Source organism: Mobula birostris, chromosome 18 (genome assembly GCF_030028105.1).
Source record: "Mobula birostris isolate sMobBir1 chromosome 18, sMobBir1.hap1, whole genome shotgun sequence".
Lineage (NCBI taxonomy): Eukaryota > Metazoa > Chordata > Chondrichthyes > Myliobatiformes > Myliobatidae > Mobula > Mobula birostris.
In genome coordinates this window covers 9,717,849-9,728,216 of record NC_092387.1, presented here as the reverse complement: position 1 = coordinate 9,728,216, position 10,368 = coordinate 9,717,849, and the positions used below count along the sequence as shown (strand labels likewise).

General features: G+C 46.9%; 1 protein-coding gene across 17 annotated transcripts in view; it reads left to right on the top strand.

Moving 5' to 3' along the window:
• The first annotated feature begins 213 nt into the window (after window positions 1–213).
• tpm1 (tropomyosin 1 (alpha)) overlaps window positions 214–10,368 on the top strand; it is a 49,997-nt gene continuing 39,842 nt past the window's right edge. For 4 of the 17 annotated variants that reach the window (XM_072282193.1, XM_072282191.1, XM_072282194.1 and 1 more), the window contains exon 1: window positions 8,766–8,912. In XM_072282193.1, coding sequence (XP_072138294.1) covers window positions 8,781–8,912 — 132 coding nt within the window. In that variant the 5' untranslated portion in view covers window positions 8,766–8,780. Of the gene's footprint in view, window positions 527–853; window positions 980–1,139; window positions 1,266–8,765; window positions 8,913–10,368 lie in introns of those variants that run through there. The other 13 variants (XM_072282189.1, XM_072282182.1, XM_072282188.1 and 10 more) reach the window with 10 other exon arrangements.

Here is a 10,368-nt window from a genome sequence, read left to right as displayed (position 1 = left end):
CGCTATCCCAGTTCCTGTCCCAGGAGGCTGAAGCAGGGGAGGGAATGTGCTGACGGCGAGCGGGAGCCCATGACCGGCTCCCCATATACGGTGATGGTTTTGGTCAGGGCTCCCGGCAACAAATCAGCTGGCGGATGCAGGAGCGAGATTGCCATAGGGTAGGGCAAGCTGCGACTGCTTCCAAAAAAGTATTAAATGTCCTAAGGAATTCAATCAGCCCCCCACCCCCCCTACGAAGGAGATATTTCTGAGGCCAGAAGAGATCTGGTGCACTTCTGCCGAGCTCTGAGACCGGCATCGGCTCTCTGTCTGCCTCTCCCCCCTCTCAGCCTCTCTGCACCTTCTCTCCGTCTTCCAGTGTCCCCTTGCTGTTCTCTCTTTCCTTGGCAAAGCACCGCCACACACCGCAATCATGGAGGCCATAAAGAAAAAGATGCAGATGTTGAAGCTGGACAAGGAGAATGCCTTGGACCGCGCCGAGCAAGCAGAAGCAGACAAGAAGGCAGCCGAGGACCGAAGCAAGCAGGTTGGGGAGGAAGGAGCGCGTCTCCCGAGCGGGGGCAGATAGTTAACAGTCCCGTTAGACAGTCCCGTTAGACGGGCAAACTTCATTCGTGGAAGTTTAAGGAAGCGTGTTGCTGGGTTTAAAATCGGTAGTCGCGTGTTTTGTCAGTTTAAAGTAGTTTTGTCGTTGTTTCACAAAGCTGCCGTCCAGTAACACGTTTAAATTATCTGTGGCGGGAGAGTAGGGTTAAATCGGCTCTAAATTCCGAGGGCGGCGGGGTCGGGGTATAAAGATAACCGTGATGGTGTGTGTTTAAAGCCTTTTAACCTCTGCATCAATTGTGCGTAGTTTGAGGAGGAATCCATCCAACTCGAGAAGCAATTGCGAACGGTGGAGGACGAGCGAGATAAGTTTTTGGAGGATTTCAACAAGGCGGAGGAGCGGCAGCTGGCGGCGGAGGAGAACGCCGCGAAGGTATTTGAGCGGACGGACGCTTCCTAACGTGTGTCTGCTTCTCTCTCCTCTCTCCTTCTCTCTCTCTCTATGTATCTCACTGCCTGTCGTGCACACGGCTGGCCACACTGCCTGCTCTGTCTCTCTGCACAACTCTCTGCCCGCGTAACGCGCTCTGAAGCTGGAGGATGAACTGGTGTTACTGCAGAAGAAGCTGAAGCAGACTGAGGATGAGCTCGACAAATATTCGGAAGCTCTGAAAGATGCTCAGGAGAAACTGGAGCTGGCTGAGAAGAAAGCTACCGATGTGAGTACGCAGAGCGCACGGTCACCCTCTCTCATCGCGAATCCGCTCACCGTTCTGTGCATGAGCAGCCTCTAAAATCACAGCAGGTGCTAGTGCGCCTTGTGTCATTCCTTTTGCCTCTTACCATGCAGCCATCCTAAAACAGAGCCTAAAAATAATCCCCCAAGGATTCAAACAGGATGAGTAAACACGGAGCGGGCAGGGGTGTAAATATAGCGCAGCGCTTTATATGGCGTTGAGCTATTTGTGTCATCCGGGTTTGGGCCAGCCAAGGTGAGAACCTCTCCCGTTGTCATGTCGAGTTGATTGACGTGTTTGTTTGACGCCCCCCCCCCCCCCGTCACTCAGTGTCAGGCCACAGGTATGGAAATAGGAGGGGAGGGGTCTGCCTGGTGGAGGTCAACGACCCGTTCTCCCGCTCAGCACGGACACCGGCCTGTAACATGAGTGCAGATCACGTTGGCGCAGTGCACTCCTTAAAAGGAAAAGTATGCGGACTATTCCGAATACCACTTGTATCCGTGGCATTCGGGAGCGTGTGAAGGAGTAGAGAGGCGGACAAGACGCAGTGATCAGGGAGCTAATGGGGACCACAGAGAGCAGCCCAGGCTTCAGCAAGTGTAAATCCTCCTCTCATTTTGAACGTATTTACACCATGCTAAACACCTCTGGGCTCTGTAGAAAGTCCAATCCAAACTGAGAGGGAATTCTACACATCCCAAGCTGGTAATTCCTCAGACGCAGAGTACCCTGGGCAACGTTTAGGTTCGAATATTTTCAAAGAAAATTCTTAACTAGTTCAGGGACTCTCTCAGACGCGATCGCAGCCTGAGGAGATACCACGGGAAAACGGCAACAGATGACAGTCGCACAGTTTCTGCACCGGGACGGTTTATATTTCGGCGAACTCCCATTGCTCTCTCTGGCCAACAGTCTTGTGTGTCGGGGGGGGGGCAGAGTCACACTCTCACTTCGTTCACCATTACCGAGATTGCTCCCCCCCCCCCACCGCACGGCCGGTATTAGACCCTGTGCCAGAACCATGTTGGAAATCAGTCAGCCATGAAAATACAGACTGATCCTGCTAATCCCAGGCAGGCTGCGACCAAATCCCCCTAACCCCTTCTTGACTTGGGACAGGCAACTCAGCATTGGCGGCAGTCCAGTCCTGGGTGTACTCTCCACAATGCTTAGTGGTAGCTTGACAGCATGGAGATGGAGCGGAGACGGGCTCAGAATAGTTCAAAATCCGTTTTTAGTAGTTGAATCCTCACTCCTTGCAGAGAGGTCACCGTCTGACCCCTGGGCACCTGGACAGAGGTCACAGTCCGACCCCTACAGTTATACTGACCCTCAGAGCTCCGGCACAGAGAGTTCAGTATGACCCCTGAGAAATAGCAGAAATCAAAATTTAACCACTGAGGATCTGGACATAAATCATAACCTGCTTCCTGGACCAGAGAGATAGCAGTTAACTTCCTGAAACTCTTTTCAGAAAGATTTGACACCTTTTTTTATCCTCTCCCTTAAAAATTACGATCAGATATCCATTCACATGTTGATAAATTCCTTAAGAAGTATGTAGATTTTTTTCATTGGCTAAGGCATAAGAACAGCATGGTCAAACTACAAAACCAAAAACATGTTAATACTTTGCACAATTGTAGTTACTGCGCAGCAGATTAGCACTCGGGGAAAGATCTGGTTGTGAAGGTCAGAGTTTAACAGTTATAAAGTAAACCTTACTCCGGCTGGGTGGTCGTCTTCAGGACAAAGGAGGCTGAAGGGTTAGAAAATTCTGGAAGACCCATAGAACATGAAGAGGACCCTTAGTGTGCCCTTAGTAAAATGGTTGGTATCAGAGAGTGCAGGATCATGGCCGTTCCCTAACTGGTGGATTAGAGAGATGGGAAAGCGTTTCCTTCAGCCAAAGTGTGTAGCTATCTGGAACTCACTGCTTGATAGGACTATGGAAGCACAACGTCCTAGCACCTAGATCAGCCCTTTCCTTCAGACCTCTAAACCAAGATCTGGGAAGTGGGATTCCGATGTACCCATAAGTCCATGAGACAGAGAACAGGATGGTTTCTGCACAGAATGAGGCCATTTGGTTCATCAACTTTATTTTTGTTCTACCTAAGAGCAACCCAGCTTGTCCTTCTGTTCACCCTCTCCACAAAACTCTGCAACTTCTTTCCAGCTTTATTTTGAACTCAGTGATTTAACCTGGTTCCATTACTGACCATACATGTACATTCCAGACTCTAATCATTTGCTTTGTCAAAAAAAAAGGTTTCTTTAACATGGAGTATTGTATTCAGTTCTGGTTGCCCATCACAGGTAGGATGCAGAGAGGGTGCAAAAGAGAGTCTGAAGGGGTAGTTTACCAAGATGTTGTCTGCATTACAGGGTGTGTACTCTAAGAATGGGTGGAAAAACTTGGGTTATTTTGTCTGGAGCAGAGGAGGCTAAAGGAGACCTCATAAGCGTATGAGAGGCATGGATGGACTGGACACCTGTTATGTTTTTGTCAGAAATGAAATGTGTAATCCTTTCAAGCCATGAGACCATGCATTTAAGGTGGGGGGGGGGGAGTTCAATGCAAGTTTCTGCACAGAGCAGTGGGTGCCTGGAATGCCCGGGATGACAGTGGAGGCAACTATGTTAGAGGCATTTTAAAGGCTCTTAGATAGGCAGATGGATTTACAGAGAAAGGAAAGCTATGCACATTATGTATGTAGAAGAGATTAGTCAGATGTTTAATTACTAGGTTAATAAGTTCTTCACAATATACTAAAGGGCCTGTTCCTGTACTGTTTTGTTCTTTGTTCACAATCAACTTCATTCTACATCCCCTGTTTCTTCTCCCTGCTGCCTTTGCAACCTGCTTCTCACAATCTATTCTGTTCTTACCCTTCAATGATACCATCACAACTTGATCTTTTCCAAGTAATACAACCTCAATTTCACCAGTCTACCCATATACTGAGGCACTGGAGACAGCAGATGCTGGAATCTGGAGATTCCCTCCTCCCCCCATCCTCACAGATGCCGGAGAAACTCAACAAGTCAATCAGCATCTGTGGTATGGGTGTTGGTGGGAGAGCTCATTGTTAGCATCTCCACCCAAAATGTCAACAATTCCTTTCCCACCATAGATGCCGGTTAACCCACTGTGTTCCTCCAGCAGATTGTTTTGTATCAGGTCACAGCCTGCTGAGTTACATGTTGGACGCTTCATGTCCAGGATTCTTTGTAGAGAAGGCTCGAAGAATAGTGCAGGCTCTTAAAGTTCACATTCCACAGATACTCTCTGAACCACTCAATATTTTCAATACTCCTGTTTATATTTCAGATTTTTAGCACCAGCATCTCTCTTTTTAAAAGTTTTATTGTTTACATAACTGGATACACTTCTTTCTCATGTGGTGCAGATTCAGTGAGCCAGATGCGTTCCAGACCTGTGGGAGGTTTGTGAATTTTCCCTGTGACACACCTGGGTGAAATGGTTTCCTCTCCCCTCTCAAAGATGTGCAGTTTTGTGGGTTAACTGGCTGAGTGGTAGAGTCTGGCGGGGGGAGGGATGAATAAAGTAGCATGCGCATAGATTAGGGCCAAAAGGCCTGCTTTCTGCTATATGAATTTCTTTATGAATTCATTCTACAACATTCGTACCTTTTCTAAAGTATGGCACCCACAACTAGATACAACTCCTTAGCTGCTGCTAAGCCAGTATTTTATAAAAGTTCACCGTGACTTTCTCACAGTGATTCTTGCTCTCTGCGTACTGCAAATGCCCTGCAACCTCTATTTAGTGTAACTGCTGTCTTAACCAGGCATTTCAATGAATTGTGCAAATGTCCTTGTACCCATTTTAAATTATGCCCTCTTCTCCATATGACTGCTTCTCATTCTTCCTACCAAAATGTAATACTTTAACTGAAACTAACTCTGTAATCCAGTATTTTGTTTATAATTTTCCAGTCAGAAAATTTTCAGAAAGGGTACTTTCTGAAAAGGGGTAACTTGGGACTTGAATCGATTTCAGCACGCCAGCCTCTCGTTTTCATTAGTTTGGGAATACCAAGCCAAATGCGCAATGGGTTCAATGTAAAATTCTCACTACCTCTCTAAAACAGTGCAGAGTCCTGTCCAGTACTGAATTAATTTAACTTTTTATATATAGGAACTTGGTGCTCGGGTTTCCTTCCATGTCACAGGGATTGGCAGAGTTTTAGGTTGCTTATCATCTGCAAGTTGCATCTCATGTGTGGGTCAGAGGGGGCTTGGGAGAGTTAATTAAAGTGTGAGAAAAATGGGTTAGCGTGCTTGAAGGTTAGTGCAGGATTGGTGGATTGGAGGGCCTATTCCTGTTTCTCGATCCCTTTCTTTTTCTCTCCCTCTCTCCCTTCCGCTTGTCTTCACTGTCAAAGTGCAAATTGTGAAGAGACATTATTCCCTGCCGTGGGTTTTCAGTAGCCAGTTTCCTAAACTGTGGGCTGAACTTGTGCTGTGAGCTTTTTCTTTGTAACTTCTAACCAACTCAAAGCCAACTGAATTGTACTAACTATTGTAGGAAATGTGGGTGTTAATTACTGGGTGGCAAGCTGCACAATCATGTGATTATAGTATTGTTTAAGGGGTACACCTCATCTATTCTATTTTTGTGAATAGTTATAACTCCACACATTTTTATTCACAGAGTCATAGACCTATAGAGCACAAAATCAGACCCTTCTGCCCAGTTTGTACCTGATGACCAAGATGCCTATTTAAGCTAATCCAATTTGGTTGCATTTGGCCCATAACTTTCTATCTGTGTGCCTATCCGTATGTTTCTTAAAGACTGTAATTGTACCTACTTCTACGACTTCCGCTGGCAGCTCATTCCAAATACCCTCCATTGTCTGTGTGAAAAATATACCCTTAGGTTCCCATATGGCCAAAAGACATAGGAGCAGAATTAGGCCATTCAGCCCATCAAGTCTATTATTCCTCTCAACCCCGTTCTCCTGCCTTTCCCCCGTAACCTTGACACTTTGACTAATGAAGGACCTATCAACCTCCGCTTTAAATATATTCAACGACTTGGCCTCCACAGTTGTCTTTGGCAATGAATTCCAGACTGCTCCCAATACTCCAGGTGTGGCTGACAAATGCCCTATAAAACTTCAGCATTACATCTTTGATCTTATATCCCAGTCCTCTCAAAATGAACACTAACATTCATTTGTCTTCCTCACCACACACTCAACCTGCAAATGAACCTTTAGGGAATCCTGCACAAGGGCTCCCAAGTCCCTGTACACCTCTGATGTATGAAATTTATCCTCATTTTAAAAAGTAGTCTATGCCTTTATTCCTTCTACCAAGTGTATGACCATACACTTCCCTGAACTATATTTGCCCATTCTCCCAAATTGTCTAAGTCCTTCTGCAAACTCCCTGCTTCCTCAACAGTACCTGCCCTTCCGCTTGTCTTCATATCGTCGGCAAACTTGACCACAGAGCCATCAATTTCAGCATCCAAATCACTGACATATAAGATGAAAAGAATCAGTCCCAACACAGACCCTTGTGGAGCATCACTAGTCACCGGCAGCCAACCAAAACAGGCAGCCTTTATTCCCACTCTTTGCCTCCTGCCAATCAGCCAATTTTCTATCCATGTCTTGTAATAACATGAGCTTATGACCTCTAACTTTTTCCCCACTATTCTTCAATCAGTGCCCTCTAGTTTTAGACTCCTCTACTTTGAGAAATATCCTGATTTTGTACTCCATCTACACCTCTTATAGTTTTACAAAACCTCTATAATGTTGTCCCTCTAAGGAAGACAGTCCGGCCTGTCCTTATAACTCAACCCATCCAGTCTCAGCATTATTTCTATACATTTTTCCAGCTAATGCACATCCTTCCAATAGTTTAGTGACCAGAACTGTGCAGAATGTGCTGGGCAATGATAACATGAGCACCCAATGAGCACCCAACTCCTGCATGACCAGTAGCTGAGTTACAGCCATTTGTGGAACTGAATGAAATTTGCTGTCTTAAAATTAATGTGCAAAAAAGTTTTTTTCCATGTGTGTAATGGAAGCTGGAGCTGTGATCGGAGCCTCCGGTTTGACCACCCTACACTTTTATTGGCTAACGACGACAAATGTCCCTGATTCTGATTAGCTACCAGAATCAGGTTTATTGTCACTGATATATGACAGCAAGTTTGTTGTCTTCCAGCAGCGGTTCAGACACAACATAAACTTTGCTGTAAGTTGCACAGATAGGCAGTGCAAAAGAAGGATGAGTTCATTTTCGTGAGTTTGTGGGCTGTTCAGAAATCTGATGGTGGGTAGAAAGCTGATTGTAGGTCTTCAGGCTCCTGTACCTCCTCCCATATCCACCTGAACTCACACCTTGAAGGAATCCTAGGACTTGTACACCAGATCCCTCTACTCCTGTCATTCATTGCGTACGTTCTGCTTATATTTGTCCTGCCAAAGTGCATTAACTCACACCCCACCTGTCATTCCACCAGCAAATCTTGCCAGCTGATCATGTGGTCTGAGACTATCTTCACAATCAACCACTCACCCATTTGAAGCCTAATAATCCCGTTTTGCATATTGGTTTGAAGCTGCATTTATCAAAACTGTGAATTTATGGAGTTATTTACAGGGAAATAGGGCCAAACTCACTAGAAATCAGATTTTTTTTCTGGTGATTTTTGTGCCACTTCGTTGTTTCTCTGAGTTTGTTTAGAGTGCTGTATTTCCTACGATATAGCTTTGCAAAAGCAAAATACAGGAAACCTCTGATAATCCGCTACAGCCCCCCCTCCCCCCCCGGCAATCTGATGGTTCGGCACCGGCCAGTGTAATGCCTTGTGTTTAAAACTCCAAGGCTCCTCACCCAGTCACCTGGGCCACCTGTAGGTTTATTATCAAAGTGTATCACTTTTCCTTTGCAAGTATAACATCCGACGGTATCTCCCTTGGCTCGGTGCCGGGGCGATATCGCCAATCTATTCACACCGCGGTCAGGGCTGGATTGTGGAAATCCGGCAGGCTGAAAGCCTGAGACTGCTGGAAAACACTCGACCAGTGGGAAAGGGGAACAAAGGTGTCGGGGGCTCCCTCAGATTTTCCCCGGAACTTGAACAATAGGGGTGCGAACCGGTGGGGAGGGTGCTGCAGAATGCAAACACAGATTTTTAATTTCAAAGCGCGACGGCTGAAGCAACGGGCGGAGTGCCGGAGGGCTGTACCTGGAATCGTTGCCTTTCGCAAGGCAGACCCCCGCTTATTTTAGATTCTCTTGTCTGTTTCCCCTTCTCCGCCCAGCTCCACTGCCTCCGCGGGCGGGAGCGGGTTAAACGCTGGCTTACTTCCGGTACTAAGTACGTTTGAATCAGGGAGTGGAGAGGCTGGTGTGAGAGGCCGGTCTGTGAACCTGTTGGAGGCTGCGGCTGCGGCTGCGGCTGGGGTTGGGCATGGTGTAAGGTGCGGGGGCGAGACGATGGCCAGCGCGATGTCGGTGGATGCTGTCAGGAGGAAGATCAGGAGCCTGCAAGACCAGGCAGATGTGGCGGAGGAGAAAGCAGCGAGGCTGCAGAGGGAGGTGCAGATGGAACGGCAGTGCCGAGAGCAAGTGAGGGCCGGTCACCCTGTGTAGGGAAGGGGTGGGTGGAGGGAGGGAGAGGAGGAAGACAGAGGGGGGGGGGGGAGAAAAGAATTGGGAGGTGGGCCGAGCCGGGTGTCCTGATTCACCTGGTCTCATTGCCTGAGGAGGTGAAACCATTGAAGGTTGGATCGGGGTCCTTGCGGTTCTTCTGGTCTGTAAATGGAAGCTGGCGACACAGCCTTTCCACCCATTTTAAACTGAGTCCCACTTCTGGATTGACATTTGTCTCTCTTAACTACACGTTTACCTTTGCTGTGTTCTCTAATTTTTGTAAGCCGGCCTTTCCCCCCTGTGTTTGAGTCCGGAAGCTCCGTTTAATTTGATCATGGTGGTGTGCAGTTTAATTACTGCATTGGGTTCATTCACAGGTTAAACCCCTATTTTGTGTATTTTAGCGCATTCATTTATGCTTCCAATCTGGAGCCTGGCCCGGGAATTATTTTGGAGATGAAACTGTAGTTCACTTCTGACGAATGGGCCCCGAGACATCTTTGATGTGTGGTGCGGTGCGGCGTTCAGAGATGACCGGTTTGATTTAATTTGCTCGCCTTACTCGAAACAAGTCTGAGGGGGCGGTACAAAGAAGAATCTTTTAAATAAATTCGCTCCTGCACTGTTTTACTTAAGGATTGCTAATCAACCCAACAAGAGCTTATCTTGACATCACATGTGAGTGGAATGCCCTTCTTTGGAAAATCAGACGAATTTTACTGCTGAGAGTGGAATATAAACAAGTGGGAGCCAGGCCCGTGCTTAATGCAGACTGTCTGCCAAGATACTTGACAATCTGTGTTAGTCTTTTCCTCTCTGCTGATAGGTGAGGAGTTTTTGTTTTATGTAGGGAAACACTTGACTCCATTGAAAACACGAGGAAGAGGCGCAAAGATTGCACTGATTCCTTATAGGGAGAACTGTGTCCATCTTCGGTTGTGCCCAGGGAAGGGTTTCTGAGATAAGGAAGTTGTTCTTTGAGAAGTGGTTATTATTGGAGATGAGATGATCTCACTGAGACCAAGGAATTGAGGCTTGTGGGAACTGCCACAAAGGAAGAGAGGCCAGTATAAATTATTCATGATCGCATTGGCGGGGCAGACTTGGCGGCGGGCTCCTCCTCCTCCTCCTGTTTCCTTGCTTTTGTGACATGGCCAACATTTATCAAGGGGGATTATCGTATGAATGCTGAAGCCGTTTCTTTAGCTGCAGAGTATAAAGCAAGGTGTTGTATGTACTGTATGAGCCTGTCAGTGTTCAGTGGCGTGAACGTTCCAAGCTGAAGGAGGTTTCGCACACTCTCGGGATCAGGTTGACAGGCAGACCCGAGGCACGAGATTTGTGACTGTCCTGTTGAAAGGCCACGGGGCCTACACTTGCTAGGTTTAATCATTCCTGAACCTTGTACATTTTTTTCAAAGAGAATCAAAAG